Source organism: Bombus affinis, chromosome 15 (genome assembly GCF_024516045.1).
Source record: "Bombus affinis isolate iyBomAffi1 chromosome 15, iyBomAffi1.2, whole genome shotgun sequence".
NCBI lineage: Eukaryota > Metazoa > Arthropoda > Insecta > Hymenoptera > Apidae > Bombus > Bombus affinis.
Window position 1 is genome coordinate 4,287,840 of NC_066358.1, and position 19,754 is coordinate 4,307,593.

At 42.4% G+C, this 19,754-nt stretch overlaps 1 protein-coding gene across 6 annotated transcripts in view; it reads left to right on the plus strand.

The window, feature by feature from the left end:
• The window catches only part of LOC126924938 (LIM domain-binding protein 2), a 134,482-nt gene that overhangs the window by 61,894 nt on the left and 52,834 nt on the right, over positions 1-19,754 (plus strand). For 3 of the 6 annotated variants that reach the window (XM_050739984.1, XM_050739985.1, XM_050739986.1), the window contains exon 1: positions 2,469-5,031. The exons of the other annotated variants lie outside the window; for them this stretch is intronic. In XM_050739984.1, the coding sequence (XP_050595941.1) occupies positions 4,139-5,031 (893 nt within the window). In that variant the 5' untranslated portion in view covers positions 2,469-4,138. Of the gene's footprint in view, positions 1-2,468; positions 5,032-19,754 lie in introns of those variants that run through there. 6 annotated transcript variants of the gene reach the window in all.

A 19,754-nucleotide genomic window follows, 5' to 3' on the forward strand; every position in this document is an offset into this window, starting at 1 on the left:
GGGATATTTCTAAATGAAAACATGTGGCTTTTACAAACGAAACGAAGAATTTATTATTTCTATCATGACTTCACGTGACAATCAACCCCTGCTATAATTAGCTCCTTCTGAAGAGGCTAATCGCAATCGCTTCCGGCTGTGACAGAGGTTTTCAATCGGTGCAACAACCTGACATGTCTTGGACAATGGTTTGGCCCGAGTCTGGCCACGTCTACCTGGTCGAAAAGGGGGCTGGAAAAAGGGGGAAGGAAACGGGGCCTTGGGTGTCGCAGAGAGCAGATTAATGGTCTCTGGGAATTCCTGGTAGCGTATCCAAGAACTGGACTCTCTCCTTTTCTGTACGGATATTCAATAGCAGAAGGTCGTGGCACGGTGCGTAAACCAGAAACCACCCACGATAGAAAATTTCATTGGAACTCCGTCAAGAATGTAGTCGAACACTAGAAAAACTGTTCTTCAAAGGATGAACTCGATGGTTTTTCCAGTTTAGTAATGCTTGAGACTCTAGTTGCTATTCAAGTGCATAGTACGTTCCCTGGATTATTTAAAACTTAGCTGCTACATTTAGAAGATCGACGTTTGCTTAAAAGTGTACATTAAATACTTTCGTATAAAATCTGTTTATAATCAAGGAATAATTTATTCCTTCATTTTCTTTACATATACATACGTTTAATAAAAAAATTCATGTATCTTTAAATACTTTGAATAATCTTTTTAAATATCCTTTGAAACGATATTAACGAGTTTGTTATATTATTCGGTCCAATACAATATAAAGAGAGGTATCGTCAAATTTGTAAATAATGGCAATTTTAATTGGGTGGGCACAACAAGAAAAAAATAAAAGAAATGGAGAAATTTCCTACAAAGAACTTGATTAACTAAAGCAAGAAGAAACACGCTGTTTAATCTGTTAGAATTCATCATCGTGTAAAATAGTAACACGAAACTAATGCTTCCTACTTTCTCTTTGGGGTTGTTAAGGCATTTATGGTTATAGCATGTTGATATTTATTTTTTTGGAGCTGAAGGCCTATACCGAATTATTTTGAGCAGGAAGAATAGGTCCGAAATGGTACTAAGCTGATAAAAAAGCCCTAACCGCGACCTAAGGAATAGGATAGAGACTCAGGTAACTCGGTACTTACCACGCAGGTAGAGCTTGAGACAAGAGGTATTATTGTCCGAGTGGCAGGGGCTAGAGGCAAACCGTTTACAAAACGTTGGAAATTCCAGGTATCCTCCATTGTTTAACAGAAAATAATAAAGTTTTCCTTGAGATTTATTTTTTTCCATCATTGAGAATCCAATTGGATTTTCCTGCATGTAATATAACAATTTCTGGAGGAAACTAACGACACCTATTCTCTCGTTTTGTTCGACTTCCACTGACCTCGTTTGACCAATTTTACCTTATCTACAACTGAATTAACAAATTTCCACCAAAATAACAGGAGAAAGTTTTTTTTCAACAATAAAATTCTAATAATTGAATTTTTGTGTACTCTTTTAGAGAAAAATATCGGTTTCTTTTTTCGTAAAAGAAGCGTTTCTATAAGAAAATTTGTGACAGGGTTTGAAAAAAAAAAAAAAAAGAAGAAAAAGAAACTGGAAGTTGTATTCGTGCAGGGCGATGATCGTTTTCGCACGTGCTGCGCGTCAAGGTGGTAGACCATTCTTCCTCATCACGCCGTACAAATGCGTTCAACTTGACCCCGAACCCGATGAATCGGATTTCTGAGCTTCTGTGATCTTAGTGAAATGAATCCTACATCGGTTCCTCTAGGGCCCTCAGGTTCCTTCTGATCACACGAAAGTGAAACTGCTTTCTAGTAAACTTCGATAAAGAGACGACCTCCTACTACCACCTGACCAACCATTTAGCAAACAAATTCGAATACCACACTTCTACATCATTTTCATTCTACGACTACTCGTAGAAAATTTATTTAAATTCCTCGAATAATTTTTATATAATATTCATCTTTACGTCATGTCGCTTTGGACATTTGAATGCTTAAAAACTAGTTGGACCACGCGATAGATCGTTGGAAAATATTTAAAAAGCTCGTGTCGTTACCGATGGGTCTCTTCCTTCTCGATACGTGTTCCGACGCCGCATTGTACGTTTAATGAGTTAACGACGGGCAATAGTACGCCCGTAAGGTGAATACGCGAGGAACGAAAAATCAGAGCGTTCTCTGGCAAGGGTGGCACGGCTCGGTAAGGAAGGCATGGTATGGCGCGGTAACGCAAGGTAAGGCAAGTCCCACGTCGGTTGCGTGGACACCGGGCATCGGGCGCTCACGTGGCTCCCCACCATTCCATCCGTGCGTGAGACTGCTCCCTTCCGACGTTCCTTTCGCCGTGGCTTCGGTTCAGCTTCCCCCACCTCGTATCCTCGCGTGGCTCTCTCCCCCCCAGCATGCCGCTCTGTCCTCGAAAGCTCGAATGCGACAGCAACGCCACGGAGCCTGCCGCTCCGCAGTAACGCTCTTGCTCTCGTGCAGTACACAACTGTTCGTGGACGGTGTTGTTTGTTGCTTTGTGACACGCAACGCGCGTTGTCCCGCGTTCGTGTCCTCTCTCTCTCTTTTCCTCTCTTCTGTCTGTTTCTTTGGTGTGGATCGCGCGCACGGTGACTCGAGTGTTCAGTGATCGTCTCGCGATATGTACATAGTTCATTCGAACTGCGTTCGTCTTTCTCGTATTATTTATCTCTCTCTGGTTTTTTGCATTGAGAAGTAACTGAGAGAGTATTGCAGTCTATACGTTATCGGATAGAGTCTGTTGGCCGCAAGTTTGATTCGTTTTCGGAATCGACGCAATAGAAGAATCGGAGCTCTCCTAGTGTAAAAGGAACATAAAACGACTGGACTCGAGAGCGTGACGGACTATGCTGAAACACGGCCATCCAGTTGGGAAGCAGCGTGGTCGCGCGGGCTTGGTGTTTGGGTCGCCTAGCGGCGACTGAGTTCGGAATGCTAAAAGTTCCCGCGGGAGTCGGCGGAGAGTGTTTGCAGAAGGAGAAGAAGGCCGGCAGGATGGGCGGGAGACGAGGTGTGCTGGTCCGCGACGTAGGTGCGCACCGCGACGCCGACGACGTGACGGCCACGTGCCCCCGCAGTTACCTCGCTGGTTGTCGCCACTAACTGCTGCTCTAGCGTATAGTCGTTGATCGTAGATAGTTGGTCGAGCGAAACGGTGATCGTACGACCATATTTTGTACACCGCGTCGTAAAAACAAGGTGTATAGTCGAGTGTGTGATTTTCGTCGATAGATGGAGTATAGAGTGTATTACCGGTGATTTTTCCCGTTTCGTATTTCGTATCAAGTGCACTGTGACTTCGCTGATCGTTTTTGGTGTTTCGTTCAGCCGCCATTGGAGATATTCGTTCATAGGATTCGAAGTTGTGAAGTTGTTGGATACTTTAGTGTGACAGACGCGAACAGGTGGTATACGCATTGTTCCTCAACTCGAAGTCGAATCGTTCTAATAGATAATCGAACATCCCGCCGGTGAAAGGAGTGAGGACGCATTGAGCGCTGATGAACTGGATGTCACGGGGCGTTAATTCGTTGTCCCGCGTGAACCCAAGGTATCAAGAAACTTGAAACTTGATACACGAGGTGTCGTCCCTTCCGTCCCAGCCGCGTGCACCGAGTTCTACTTTTTCGAAACATACCGCGAAGTGTTGTGATTCCTCGCAGTGATTGTTCGCCGTGATTGATGATATTCTAACTGGGATCCTTCTTAGAGGTCGAACCAAACGTTACGAATTTGAATCTTTTACTGCTTCAAACTATTTGTCAAGGAATTACGGCCGAAACATTGTTTCTACGGTGAAAACATATTCTAGAAACAGTGTCTTTAAACGTGTAAGTGATAAATAAATAACAGCGAGTTGGAGTTTCATCGAAGGACATCGAGGGACGCAATAGGTTCTGGATATAAACAAGAAAATAGTGCCTCTAAACTGAGCTAAAAGCGAAATTCGATTAACAAGAGATTTGGCATCGTGGAAGCTAGATAGATTTCTGACCGAGCATCGAGAGATTCCCGCGCTCGTACCCCAGTCATCAGGCCGACGGGAGTTCGAGGAGAGGGTGAAGGGCGTCGTGGAGGGGGGAGTGATGCCGGTGAGGGTGGCACAGCGCCCCCCAGGTGGAATACCACTACACGCCGGCGTGCCGGTAGCGCCCAGCAGCGTAACCGCCTCCGGTCCGTCGGGCCGGTGCCTCGGGGGCCCGGCAGCGCCCCCCGCCGGCTCGCCACCGCTGCCGCCCTCCTTGCAATCGCTTGGCGGCGGTGTGAGCAACAACGCCAGCAACACTGTTGGTGCTGCCAGCAACGGCTCCAGCAACGGTAACGCCGGCCTTCAGAACACCGGCAACAATAATAACAATATAGTCGGGAACAACAACGCCGGTCAAAGTATCGCCGGCACCGGCCTAGGAGGCGTCAGCACTACAAGCGGCGCCACGAATCCCTTGCAGGCGATGGCGTCGGCGGCGGCCTCGCTAACCCAGTTGAACAACATGGCGAATGGCCCGCTGCCGCCGCTAGCGGCCACCGGACCTACCGGACCGCCTAGTTTACCGCCTCCACAGCCGGCCACTACGCCGACTCATGGGGGTCCACCGACGCCGCACGCTGGTGTCACCGGTGGACCCCATCTTAATGGAGCTTCTCCTAGCCCTCACCCGATGCCACCTCACGGAATGATGAGCGGATCGCCTCACGCGCCTCACCCACATATGGGTGGCGGCGGACCCTCACCTCATCCTCATCATCCCGGACCTCACATGGTTGGTTCGCCACACCATCCTGGCCCACATCCCATGGGTCCCGCTGCTAGCATGATCGGAGCCAGTATGCAGCCTCAAGGTGGCCCTGGGATGTGTGGCCCTGGACCCACCGGTCCTATGGGACCACACGCTCATCCGCAAGGACCTGGAGTACCCGGACAGCCTCACATGCACAACGACCCTTTTTACTGCTCGCCTTTTGGATCGCATTACTTCAGGTAAATTCTCTAGCTGATCGTTTATTTGGGTTAGGGAATCGAGGGGGATGTAATTTTGACGCAAAATTCTAATTAAATAAGAATTGATATCTTGACACGTATTATATATATATATAAAGAAAAGAGAACAGCATTTATTCTGTCTTAAGGTGCTCGTTGTAAGTCGTCCTTGATACATATTTTTCTAACTATTTTATGGAGTGTGAGGTGAGGTAAGGCGAAGGCCGTGACTGGTGATGAATTTCCATCGGACACGGCCGCGACAGCCTGCTCACCTTTGGCTCCATTGGGAAACACGACGGAGGAAGATCAATCTTGCCGCGATTAGAGAACCGTGCCCGCGACAGAAATAAATAATCTGTCGCCACGTCGACTGTAACAATTTTTCGTCACGCGAAACAACGCTCTCCCGTTCGACGAACGCGTTTCCGTAGTGTATTGGTGCTTTCTTTCAAGAAATGGTCACGTGAAATTCCTGAAAATGGTGTATCGCGTGGTCGAAGAAAGTTCCGAGCAAAACGTAAGCGTGTCTCGTAGCTGTGATCTGCGCATTCGAAAAACACGAGGTATCTTTCCACGCGTTTCTTTTTCTCGATTATAAAAGGCAAAAGAAAGTTGCATTTTTTGTCGTATCTTTTTTTCGAAGCCTGAATCGATTCTGACTGATGCAGATGTTTTACGTTCGTTGGATTTTAGGTTGTTGGCGTGTTATTATTCTGTCAAATTATTTTATGAATTTGTGGGAAATTTAGAGATATACAAAAGGTTTATAAGATGTCCAAACTAGAATGCTCGTTATAATATTTAATGAATGAAACGAAGTTTCTAATTCTTCATTTATGTCGATAAAGATACGAAGTTGCATGAGAATTTGCGGTTTAGTTATCACGCACAGAGATAAAAGGTTTTTTCATTCGACTTTTTGCTTCATCACTGCAGAATAAATTATCTGACACTTGTTACAACAATGATCCAGCCTTTGCTGGATAAGGCTTAATACGAAACATTTAATTGTAAGAATTTTATAGTTGGATACTATATTCAGACTGTTCCTTTACGGCCCGATACTTCGTTCCGCGCCAATCGTTTGGCAGTCTCTCACTAGTACACTCTCTCGGGCGTAGTAACAGTATACTCGGAGAATCCGTTATCATAGCTCGGCCAGGATCTTCCTGGTGGGTGACCGTTGCACGGTCGAACGTGCCTCGAAATGTAGCCGCTAGTAAATAGGCTTGTGGAGCTAACCAAAATACTTATTTATCCGATCCCCATTCACAATCGTTCTTCTCCATTGCTATCTCACCTGCTCAGCTTTGAGTTTCATCTTCTCTTTAACACATTTACTGCGTTTGGCGCAAACTTTTAGATATTTGCGCAGAGTCGGTCAAAAAAACACGAATATACTTAAACACACTGGAATCCTTTGAAAATTTCAGTCAAACGTATTTGGTAATAATCGTGCAAATTTTTATCATAGCAATAATCGATGATTCGATTAGTATCAGACATCTATCGTTAATAGTTAAGAGATTTAAGAACTCGATAGAAGAACAAGCGTAGGATTTCTGAAAAGTATCGTGGCTAAACAATACTCGTATCGTCTCCGAAATTCTATCCGAACGTACTACAACCATTTCGTTCATTACAATCATGCGAACTTTCATCGGAATAATCGGAATAGAGATGTATTTGGAAGTAGCCAGGGATCGATGGTGCATGAGGCAATTATCGTGGACACAGCGAGCATGTTCGCGAGTCAGGTGCCCTGGAAGTGTCTGGGACACGGTTCTATCCGCAAGTTCAGGTGGCCCGCAGGTGGGAGGCGCCCCTTTGCGCAGGTGTACGCGCAAAACGCGACTTCCTTCCTCGTCTGGAGAAGGCCAGAGCAGAGCAGAGGGCCGTTCAGAACCGATACCCGGAGCGTAGCTACTACGACGGTGACGATTATCCGGTTCTTCTCCTTCGACCTTCCTTGTATCCGGTCTGGACGTCTCTATCGGCTCGACATCATCTCCCTGTTCGCTGGCCCCGTCTGGTAATCGCCAGGGCTCATTATCATAAGCGTTCCACGCTGCTACATTCGCACGAATCGTCGAACTACTTCGTTCAACAACCGCGACCATTTTCGTCCCCCTTCTAGTCGCGATTTCTCGAAGATCTTTCAGCAGAGATACATTTATATCTAAGCTCGATTTATTGAAACGAAATTTTACTTAGTTTCAGATTAAACGAACGCTTACTCATTGACTTTATCTAAATGTAAACTCTTATTATATAAACATGTAGTGGGGAGAACCGATGTATTTCTATTTCAATTATATGACATGTTTCTTTTAATAGCTCAGAGGCAGTTGTGTTGTATTTTCACGATTTTGTTTTCCGTATACTAGAAAAATTGGTGCAAGCGTAAAGTTGTTGTAGAACCATTCGTATTCTTCGTTTTCTTCTACGTTTTACTGAAATATAATATTCTTATCTTTGGATATTAACTCAGTAACATATGTACAGTCCTCTACCAGTTGTCTCTGCTCTGAGATATTGTAACCGCGTCTTATTAATTTCGCTGTTTCGTTAATCGTCATTCTTTCTAAACTTTTGCGCTTTGAGAACAATGAAATTATGACAATTACGGACCATCGAAATTAATATTTCAGTGATGCGTAGGTACCACGTATTTAGGAATATATAAGTACATAAGAATGTCTAGTACGAAGAAAGTAGTATGTTAATGGGATAATCGAGTAAATGGAGATTGATTTCTGATTTTAATCAAACTTTTACGACTTTAAAATTAGCGATATGCGACTTATTATTATAATTGGCTCGTTATTACATTACGATATCGTTAAAGAATTAACAGGGAAATTATAAGAGTTATATTTTCTTTTCACTAAATTGTAAGAGAGAAAATGAAGAAAGAAAGAGGAATAAACGAGAAGGAGACGATGAACGAAGTTTCGAGCGCAATCGGAAGTCGAACGTCGTCGGTGGACTTATCTTATCGCGGCCTCTCGGTAGGATAAGAAGGACCTTGATCGCCTCGCGACAAACTGTATCGGCACCTTGGTTGGTTGCGAGCCTCTGGTAGTTTTGCAAATTTCTATATACACGTTCTCTTTACTACCATCTCTTCTTTTATTACTAAAAATACAAATATATTTCATTCTATTATTATATCTACAAGGAAGTTCGCGTGACTATTTCCATTCTATTATTTTCTAGTTGAAAAATATTGAAAAATTTACTACAAGATCTATATATCATGTTTCCATTAATGTTGTATTATCCTAATAACCCATTCAGGAAATTCATTATTTTCTAACCTGAGAATTTTCGAAAAATTTATTACAACACCAAGTTATTAGTTTTCAATTATATCCTAATACCTTAATAGATCCTAACAATCTATAGTCAGAATGATCGGTACAAGCGGTTTTCGCGTTATTTCGATCAGTCAAACGTTCAAGTAACACTGGGAAATAGCTTTGCGAAGGAAACGAAGCGACTATCGAGGTTTTGGTGGTTCGCGAGCGGCAGCATCGCGGTTCTAGTAAATCGCCGGTACGAATCGGTGGATGACGAAGGGGAAGAGCCGTGGAAAGAGGAAAGGCTCGTTTCACTGGCGAGGCACGCGAGGAGATACCAGGCCGAGTGCATGAAGCCGTGTGCAGGTAGCGTATCAAGCCGTATCGTCGGTCGGTTCCAGTTTCACGTGAAACTGTTCGTGCAACCAAGCAGGTTCAAGGCAAGCCTGAAAAGTGGAATGCACGTGCGTGCAGATGGAACACCCTGGAAATCTGAACAATCGGCGGGATCTAGTCTTTGCGTTGTAATAAACGAGACAGTTTAGTTAGTTTTCTCATTAATCAACTATGATCCTTGGAACATTCGACATCTTGTTACTAAAATAATAAGAAGAGATATTTTCAGATGGTTTTGTAGAGAAGCTTGAACACGGTAAAATTCAAAAAATCAGTTCTATCGAAACTAATTATTACTAAAGCACCATTGTACACAAGTAAATATATTCCTATATAAGCGTATACTTTTGGTATCAGATGCTATAAACGGAAGAAATTCGATTCTCGATTCGTGGTCATTTTATTTTCCTGTCAAAGTGTTAAACTCGCGTGAAGTAAGAAGGGAATTATGTGAGTAGTGGTTTCTATTTGCAACAAGGAGAGGTACAAGCGCGTTCGTATAATCCCTAAAGAGTTATTAAATCAGATCAGCTGCCCCAAAACGTGCAAAGTTTATCAGACCGCGAAGGCTCAGATCCAATCTAATTCCCAGTGTTCGCTCCTCTGCGGACGTGGCAGGTCGGCTATCAAATGCATCAAGCTTTTCCACGCACTCGATTAACCCCGCCGCACTCAATCATTCACGCGGTAGCGTCTTCCGTCCCTTCCAATTACTTTCAAAGCCGAGGAGCCGGCCCAGGAAGCAAGATAAACCTAATCCCGGTTCAGGTATACGTGTCCGAAGCTTTCTCTTCGGTTCAGCTTCCAGACGTCGCTTATAGTACTAGGACATAGTAAAGAGAATAGAGATCCACGGAACAAGGCGAACAGGGAACGTAAGATCCTGACAAGGTGACAATGAGCATGAGGAAGGCCTTTCCTGAGTCATGGCTTACCTAGGAATGTCGATACAGGTGTCCCATCGGGCAGGTGCAATTTGGCAAATCTCCGTCGCTATTATTAAGTCAACTTGATTATGATTTTTTTTAGTAATATTTCCAGATATTCCATTTTAGAGATGTTAGTCGTTATCGGTAGATCGTAGTTTTCTATAAGGATTTGTGCTTTTGAAAAGACGGATAGATTCAAACCTAGACGACAATGTGTTTGGTCACTTTTCCTTGGAAATAAATTGTTATCGATAAACTGTGGATATTTATAGAAATTCGTATGTTTAGCAAGTTACGTAAAGAATACAAAGTTGGATAAAAACTTCTATCTACTAAATGAAGAATTCTATATTTTAGTTTGTTATTTTTATATTTTTAATCGTTACAGTCCTACTGATCGCTCGCGTTTTCGTGTTTTTTAATTAAATGGTCCCTGTATAACGAGAAAATTCTATCACGTTATTGAGAAGAAGCAAATCGAACTTTTTTCGTGTCGAAAGTATCGGAAAACTATTTAGTCTGACGGTGTATCATTCCTGTTTCGATCGATTTCTTGGCTGTAAAACACGGCCGATGAAAGAACAATGTTCTCTCGTCCGGTATACAAAAGACGATTCGAAAGTTTAGTTAGGAGTATCAAGGTAAATAGCTGGATGACAGACTGGAATCGATTATCGTTCGCACGGATCTTCGCGATAACAATTTCATAGCTCGATAAACGGTCACTGTTATCGCGCTTCGACGCGAAACTAGCGGAGATTCGAAGATAATTGGCCCGATTCTCTCTGTTCCTCCGGTTCGTTCCTTCGGTATAAGTGTCGGTTACCGGATTACCGATCCGACGAGACGTCGTTCTTAATTGAAAATGGATTCACCGTGTTGTGTATCCACTCGAAAAGTTGCAGACACTGCGGCGTGTTCGAGGTGTTAACAGCTGGCTTGGTCGATAAGGATCTTTGCGGTCTGATAAATGACGAGTAGTCTATTCGCTTTGCTATTCGATATCTCGAACGATTCGACTTCGTGTATTCAACGGAAATTTCAAACGATCGATCACCGGCCGTAATAATTCAAAACCATTCCGGGAACACGACCAGTGTTCCTAGACTTTAACTCTAAAAACTAGAGAGAAATGTAATACCGATGTTTAGCTCTGGAGCACCTGCTGCTCTTGAAAACTACGATAAGAAGAAACTTGCCCGATTCTCGTATGAAATATCACCTGTACCGTGACTAATCTAGGATCCCTTTCCAACTTGTGTACGTTTTGCTACTGTTTTCGATTTATACGACTTCGATCTTTCTCAAATTCTTGTTACAACCAAAGGCTAAATCTCGCGAAGAACGCGTCAGATATGGTTCTTGCCGAATTCGATAAAATTTACTATGGTGATAATTTTATCTGTACGATAAATGTAATCTAAACCTAAACCTAAATAATACCGAGAAACTTACGTTTGAAATTTGGAAAAATCTTATGGTACAGTGTATCAGGACATCGAAACGCTTTATTCGTCAATGAAAATGTAGGACAATTTAATGTTTCGTATAAATAATACATTCGTAAAGGCTATCCTCAAGCGTTGGAATATTTTCATGAGCCGGTGTAGAATTAGCATCGCAGGAAAAATTTTATTGAAATCGGTAGGGGTCACGCCCGAAGCTTGTCTTGTCTCGGAAAATTCCCGATATTCCCGTGGTTGGCCACAGTCTAGCCAGTGGAATCGAAAGTTTATGATTATTTTAACGCGAGCTGTTGCTTCCTTGTGGATTCGGGCATTTTATTTTTATCGCGGCCGTCTATTTCAGCCGATGCGTTTCGAATTCGTTTCTCTAACCTCTTCTAGAGGCTACGAGAGATGTGTCTTGATCCATTCGAACGAAACGAACTACCGATGCGGGGAATAATGGCCGATCGGCAAATCGAAAGCTTCAGCTATAAATAATGAAATTAGCGCTGCCTGTCCAAATGCAGCACGTGACCTCGCGAATCTTGCCAAGTGTCTGTGTATTCCGTAGAGAGCCGTGGGTTCAACCGATCTACCTGCGCGGCGCACACTCACGAGCCAGTGGTTCCCAATTCGATCTACACGCTGTCTTTTCACCAGTTCTTTCGAGGATTTTTACCAGAGAATAGTTGAATATCAGTAGAACGGCCTTGTGTATCTTTATATCGAATCTAGTGGCTCGGTTATACACACAGCACTCGTTTACACAATGGATACATTGCTTTTCGTCAAGCTTTTGATATCTTGTCGTTTCGGAGTAATTTTTAAGCTTGATGAATCGCCTGATTGTTGTACAGTATGGATTATCAGTTTCGGTATTCATTAGTCGAATTATTACTGGAAATAATGGTGCATTAAGAGTCGCGTAATTGGAGGAAATATGTTCTCTGAAATATTTCCTATTTGTTACATAAAACGGTGTTTTGCTGATCTCAGTCATGCGACGATTGCTCGGTGAACGTCGATACGCGTTTCCTTCGGAATTTTTAACGTAATCGGTTGCGTTCGAAAGAAGTACCTTTAGAATCGTGACGCTTCTAAGATTTCTTCCAGCGATCTTGCGAACCTTTTAGGTGTAACAATAAGAATACTAGCTTTTGCCAGGGTCCAAAATTCGATCTCTGTTTCTTTGCGCCACCAATTGTTGCCAGATTATTCCGGAAATCTCGGCGAGTTTCGTTCGATCCACGTACCAAGGTCGTATTTCAAATACGATCGCTCGCCTTAAGTCTAAATTTAATCTCTTCTTTTCCCCTAATATCAACCATTAGATTTTAACGACTCGAAGTATAAGTCTCCAGCGATGCGTTTTCGATTGTTTAATTCTTATCAGAATCCGTAGGACCAAAGAAAATTGTACGCATGCCGTCTCTGGATCTCTACTTTTGCGTCGCGATTCTTACGTCATGGTAGTTGCATAATCTCGCATCTCGAGCGCGTGCTGCGCCATGCACAAGACAAATCACTATCTAGGTCTACCAATCTATCGAGATAGATTTCCGAATTTTACGTTCTAACGATCGACCCTTCTAACCGTGATCGATAAATCTGTTGTATCGAATCGTTTAAACGTCCTTCGTAAGACGGAGACGACTTCGGAGACTGAGATGTCGACCAGTGCCGCCGCGCCTCCAGAGAACGCCGCTCCTACGTTTCCTCGGTTCATTAATTCACGGATGAAGAATCGAACGTTGGAATGAGAACCGCGAGTGATTTGCCAGTGAAGCAGTTCGTTGGCGTTGGAGTTGGCTCGGCTGGTCTCTCCTCTCTCCCTTGCTCCTTCCTTCTCTTCTTCTTCTTCTTCTTCTTCTTCTCCTTCGTCGTCATCGTCGTCGTCGTCGTCGTCGTCGTCGCCGTCGTCTTCTTCTTCTTCTTCTTCTTCTTCTTCTTCTTCTTCTTAGACTCGCGCTCTGCTCTCTCCGCGTTCTCAAGGCCGCCTCTTCGAAACCTCTCTCTCTCTCTCTCTCTCTCTCTCTCTCTCTCTCTCTCTCTCTCTCTCCTTCCTCTCCTCTTCTTCCTTCTGTTCCCTTCCTCCGCTTCTCTGCCTCCTCTGCCTCCCCCACCGCCTCCAACTTTGTTGCCTCCTTTCCTTCCACATTCCTCTCTTCACCCCCTCGACAGGCCACGGCATTTTACCTCAAGCTGACTCTCCTTCCTCTTCTTCGGCTCTCTGCGAACCCCTCGTCTCACCTTTCTCCATACTCTACACTACCGTTCATAAGTATTCGGACATATCCAAATTACCGCAAATTTATAAAATATATACGATTGGACCCCCTGTAACGCGGCAGATATATACTTCCAGCGTTACACGAATTTTGTGTTATACGGCAGCTGAAGTGCGAAAACTTCTTTCTTATATAACCAAAAATAATAATTATTTTATTTTTAAACATCAGAAACGTGAAATATTTCCGTGTTTATGCTTACGGAACAATTTAAGCAAGTGAAATTAAAATCTAACCAGAATCGCACGAAATCAAGTTCCAAGACATCGTTTTTTGTTTACTGGTACAGCCTTTCATCTGAATTTCAGTTTGACAATTTTTACGTCTTTTATTTGAAAATCTCTTTGTTGGAATGATTTCTTTAAGAATGATTTCACTTTTACTATTACTTCTCAATTTCCGTTATACGAAGTGACTACAAATCTTTTGCAAAGTGTTATATCAGATCTTATTGTAATTTAAATGAAACTCTTTGACCTGATCTTGGCCTTTCATCTTATCTCAGCTAAGCTGTGACGAGCTCCATTTTCCACAAAAGAGTAGTTTTTAAATTCGGTATAACAATTCCACGTTATCAAAATTATCTTTCTATTCGCTTTCCACATTATCCCTACAGTTTTACAGATATTGTTTCACATAATATCGAAATATCGAATATATTAAGGTGTCGCTGTTAAATAGTCTTTTTATAAAACTTGCTGAATTCGTCAGCTATTTCGCAAGCCACGCGCGTCCTCGCGAGGGAAGCCAGCGCGCGCGTCGCGTCCAACTTTCCAACCTGGTCTTCCGAGTCGAGCCGATCGAACTCGAACGAGAGAAGCCACCGCGGTCAGGAGGAAAGCGGAATCCTGGAGAAATTGCCGGCACCTTGCGAGACGCGGGAAATGTCGTTCGACCAGTTCCTCCGTCGTTTTGCCCCGTGAACGAACAGCTACCTAGCGCTCTAGGTCCGGTTTCCAGTCCCTTCGGCGAACTTCCAACGACGTCCCTTTTTTTTTGCCCACGGCATTCAGACTGCTAGCCGCTGACGTTTCTTCCACGCGATCACCGTCCAACATGAGGAAGGTTATGGTCACTGGCCAGCTTCTGTTGTCGGAAATGCACGCTGATTTCTGCTGATTCGTCGATGGTTCTCCGATTTTCGTAAGGTTGGATTTACTGTACGAAGATGAGACGGATAGGTGAAGCTTCATTTAGTTTAGACAAGTTAGTTGGATCTAAGGAGTCGAAGTTAGATGAATCGATTAATGAGAACGAGCGTAGAAACTGGAAAGGATATTTCAAGACACTCAAAGACCATACGGTGCATGCAGACTAAAAGTTTTCTTATAGGAAGAAATGTTACTAAACGAGATAAGTTCCGATTGAAAAAGGTTTTCAAGTGTTTATTAACAACGGCAGCATTGAGAGTAAAAATGAATTATCTGCAATATTCAACGAACAGACTGTGCGGTTCGTCGTCTGAAAAATTACGATATCCTTTGTAATTCGTAAGTTTCCAGTTTCGTTGAGAATTTCCCGCGTATCGGAGCGATACGTACGTGCGCGCCAACTGCCCTCGGAATATGCACGAGGAAGAGTGGGAAAGAGAGAAGAAGAAAGAGCACCTCCACTTTATTCCCGGAGGTTTTTTTTTCGAAAGACGAATCCCGCTCACCTTGAAAGGTACGTCGCGTGGCTCGTCGTCAAGCAGTTCTCGAATAAACCCTTCGACCCGTAGAAAACTTCGAAAAACCATTTAGAAAAGCTATCTTTGGAATTTCCATTCTCGTCGTGCAAATCGTTTGAAATCGACTGGTGTTAGAATTTTTCTCCGTTATAAGAAAAATCTTTAACCGTACGTACGCTTATCTTCGAGATACTTTGTCCTCGGACCACTTTCAGTTTCCGGTTGCGTGAAGATTTAAATTTCGATTGACATAGATCGACATCCGATGTTATGACATCGAAGACTCAGCATTAATTCTGTTGCACCTGTCGATTATGGGGAGGGGGAGTGAGAGGTTAGCAAAAAAACGCACAACGAATTTCTTCGTCTTCCTATCGTAAAATAAGAATCTCTCGGAACACGAAATTTTTTTTATTGGAATAGTCGAAAAAAGAGTTTGAAGACGGACGTTAATGCTTGTTGAAAGGAGAATAAAAAGAAGGAACCGAAATAACTTTGTTAGTATAATTCCATGTGCTAAGGCTCCTGAATGTTAACCGGATCCTTGTCACAAGGGTTCGCGGCTTAATCCGGATTTATTCGGTCTCTTTTATCCGCGGAATGATCGCAAACGTAGACACGCTACCGTAACCCAGTCACGTGGTGCCGAATCGAGGTGGGAACCATTTGGAGTCAGTGTGCTTCCGCGGGACGTTTAGTCTTGGACTGTATGGTTCCGCACGTGGAACACATCTTGACCATTTTAGGAAGCAGTTTCAAGTGGTCAGAATCATTGCATCTTGTTGTGATCATATACCGAGGACTAATCCCGCTAACATGCGCCAGATCACGATGAAGCCAGTTAGGTTAAGCGCACGTACATCTTCTTTCTCTGATTGTCTTTCTTTCGGTATTAATTGTTTTCTTCGTCTGACGAAGATTATAACGTGATCGATTCTATTCAGCTTCTGGAATTTTCATAATTGTTAGATACTCCCATATAGGTACAAAGTATTGTAAGAACGAGAACTTTCATTACTTTATAACGGTAAAAGTCTGCGCGATATCACAAGTTAAATATCTATCTTTCTAAAATTCTATTCTTGTTCTGTAAAGTGATTAACCGGGTTCCTTAATCAAACATTTCTGAGATTAGGAAATTGGAGATTAAAGAATAAAATGAATTTTCGGTTTGAGTTTCAGTTTAAAAATAATTATGATCGAACAAAAATAAAATAGTAGAAAGATAGAAGATTTTTATATAAATATATCGTGTAACCCAAAAGACGTCAATTCTTCTTGCTCGGTCAAATTCTGCTAAACTAATAAACTGAAAGTGGATTTATTTGAGAAAATTTTATGAAGATATTAAATCAGTCTAAGAGTGAACCATATGAAAGGAGAAAAAAGGTGTAGAATCAAGTGGCTTTCTAAATGGCGCGGTACATCTCTCTGCGCCATATGTCGAGTAGCAGGCAAGATTTCTCCGATTCCTCGTAGAATCAGGAACAGCGTGGGCTGGGGTGGAAAAACACGGAAGGGATTCATAGGGCAGCCTTGTGCAGGCGGAAGGGTCGTCTTTGTGTCGCACTTGGTGTGGTCGGGTATGGATTCTCACGGGACGTTGCGCACACAACGTCTCACGGCTCGACTATGTTAGCGATGGCTATAAGTTGTTACGTGTACAAGTCGTTCCCATTACTATTAAACGTTTGCTCATTCTGACATCAATCTTTTACAATTCTAGCAGAAAAGCTAAAACAACTCCAATAGTTTTAGAGTAACATATCGCTAGGTTAATAAATACAAACAGGGACTAATAAACTATTCGAATGCTATAACAAACGAACCGTCTTGAAATTACTAAAGAAAAAAATACCCGATAGTTGTAAATTGTTAATTTCATGGTATGACTATCAAAAAAATACCTACGGACTTTCACTATCAACTTGTTATATCAATTTTTATCTCAGGTTATATCCGGAAGGAAAAATGTACCAAATAGTCCCTTTTACATTTGCAACTTGTCCAATTCCTTAGTATTTCTACTCATGCAACTACTGTGTTATAAGAATGAATCTAATATGATCATTTTGTTGAATGAAATATATAATGTTTGATAATCATAGATATTTAAATGCACTTTTTTCTAACTATTATCGTACTGATGAAAAAGAAATTGAAACCTCTCTTAGACGCGAACTATCCTTAACCAATGATTAAGTCTATCAAAATTCGTTTGATCGTTGTAAATTTATATTTTATTGTGACAAAAAATTAAATTATTGGAATTTTCGTTTAAATGAGGCCATTGCTAGGTTTGTTCGTGGGTCTCACACTAGGAAGCCGACGAACACGCCAATACAGTCGAAGGGAAGAGGTTCCTCTCCCGCAGGTTCCCACGTGTTTCCGACCGCAAGCCGCAGTTATAACGGCGCAGCCGCGACTCGTCGACGAAGGACGAAGCGGTAGCAACGCTACTGTTTCCATTGCCATAGCGCGGACGAGTTCGTCGTCCTGCGGTACGGTAGCAATAGCTACGTACCAGTAACGTGTCTTCCTGTTCTTCTTGCTGTTCCCTCGAACCCACGCCACGTGGGATAAACTTCTCTTCGACGATGAGACAATGAGAGAATTCTGAACATACCAATACAGGGTGTCACAGTAATCTCGATACAATCGGCAAGAGACTAATTTGATGTGAAAATGCGTGAAAACTGTAGAATGAAATTTTATCGTAGATCGTCTCGTTTGAAACTTTTAACACGTTCCAATTCGATCTTTTTGGAAACTCCTGTTGATCGTTGATTTGTACCCAATCGGTAATTAATAGCGTTTGGACATATTTAACGAATCTTTCAACTCGACTTTCTTGAAAACGAAGCGTCTCGCGAAAAAGATTTATTTTATATTTTTGATTTATTTCTTTATAAAGTAGCGCGATTACTGGAACACCCTGTATACTCTTCGATCCTTCCATCTTCCTTTTGCATTCTCATTACTTCCGTTCCTCTCGTTCTGCAGCTTTTTATTTCGACTTACTCGAACTTATTGATTGCTCGTTCCGTTCGTTTCTTCTTCTGCTTTGATAATTTCTACATAGCCATTTTTCGTAGCTTTTTACTGACTTGCCCCGCGTTTTTTTTCTGAACACGATGTCTCTACATTGTGCGTGCCTCTTGGTTGCACCTTGTCGCGGGATTGCGTTTTTTTCTCGCCTCTTGTCTCTTTCTTATTCTTGCGCGGCCGTGGTCTTTGTCGCGGCCAAGCTGTTCTAGCGCCTTGGAATGAATCAGCCGGCTCGGATGGGCGAGTTCGCATGTACCGCGTGCCGGGCAAGGCCGCGTTTTTACGCCACGAGAAAGAAAAGGAGCGCGCTGGCTCGTGCTAGGATGTTTGTGCTCGTCGAGCTCGTTTGCTTGTTCGGGTCGTAACCGGGTCGTGCACGGGATCGATGCAAGAGACAAACAACGCGAAGTTGCTCCAAAAGGGCGTCCATGTTGTATGAGTCCCTCAGAAGCGGAATTGATCTTCGCTTTTGCTGAATTTCTAAATTCGATTACCCAAATAGCTATAGCCAATTATTAGTCTAACTTTGCAAAAGAGTAATTATTCAATGATGAATGAAAATCTCTAAATAGATTTGATAGATTTATGGCAAATTATATATTCAGACGTATATAGTATTAAAAACTAGAAGCGAAGCTTCCAATGAAATTTACTGGATATACCATCTTTTCTTACGAGTCCTTTTTCTAGGAAGCTTCTCCGCTATCGTTTAATCAAATTGAGAACTCTTCTTTCTTAAAGTCTATGATTTATTATCGCAAACATTTTCTTTATTGTTTTAATAAACTTGAAATTACTTGCCCAACCTATCATTTTGTTCTACGTGTCCTCTTACCAGAAAGTTTCCCAATTATTGTATAAATATTTCAAGCAACTTTTGATCAGCGACAAAGCGTTCACGTATACGTAGGAAATTTCTTTGTTGGTTAGAAACGATTTCTCCTGGTGTCGTGACCAACCGCAAGGGTGCTCGATCGTGGAAGAAAAGTGGAGCGAATCGGCGCGCCTCAATATGCTATCAACGCCCACGTGCTCCTATATCAGATTTTATTGTATTTCATATTCAATCCTACGAAACAGGCAATGGGAGTAATTGGAGAGATGGAGACTTCGGGAACCCAAGGGAACCAAGAATGGCGAGACACTCGGCTAACCCAGTTCCGTATTTGGTTTTGCGATCAGACCACCATTTCCTCCGCATTTTATAGCGAAAAACGAGCGGTTACGTTTGCCTGACAGCGATTGAGTTCTCAATCGCGAACTACGCGTAAATGTGGGTTGAATTTTCTGTTGATTTATGGATGAATGCGTATATAATTTTGTATTAATTTTCTATTTTAAAGATGTATCATTTCGTTTCTTAAGTTGGTGTTTTTGTAACAGTAACATAGTCAGATATTCAGCGATGAAACGATACACTACATCAGAATTCCATTTATTTGAATTTTATTTATTGGAATGAAATTGGTTTCTATTGGATTAAGTGAGATTCCGTCGATTGAATTTGCTGATTTGAACATGAGTTCTTCTATAAATAACAAATAATAAGTAGTGAGAACAATTGGTGAACTCTTATTGTATATGAACCGTTTGTCTCTGAACTAGTTCGGATTTTGATGCAACTTTGATTGTAATAAATT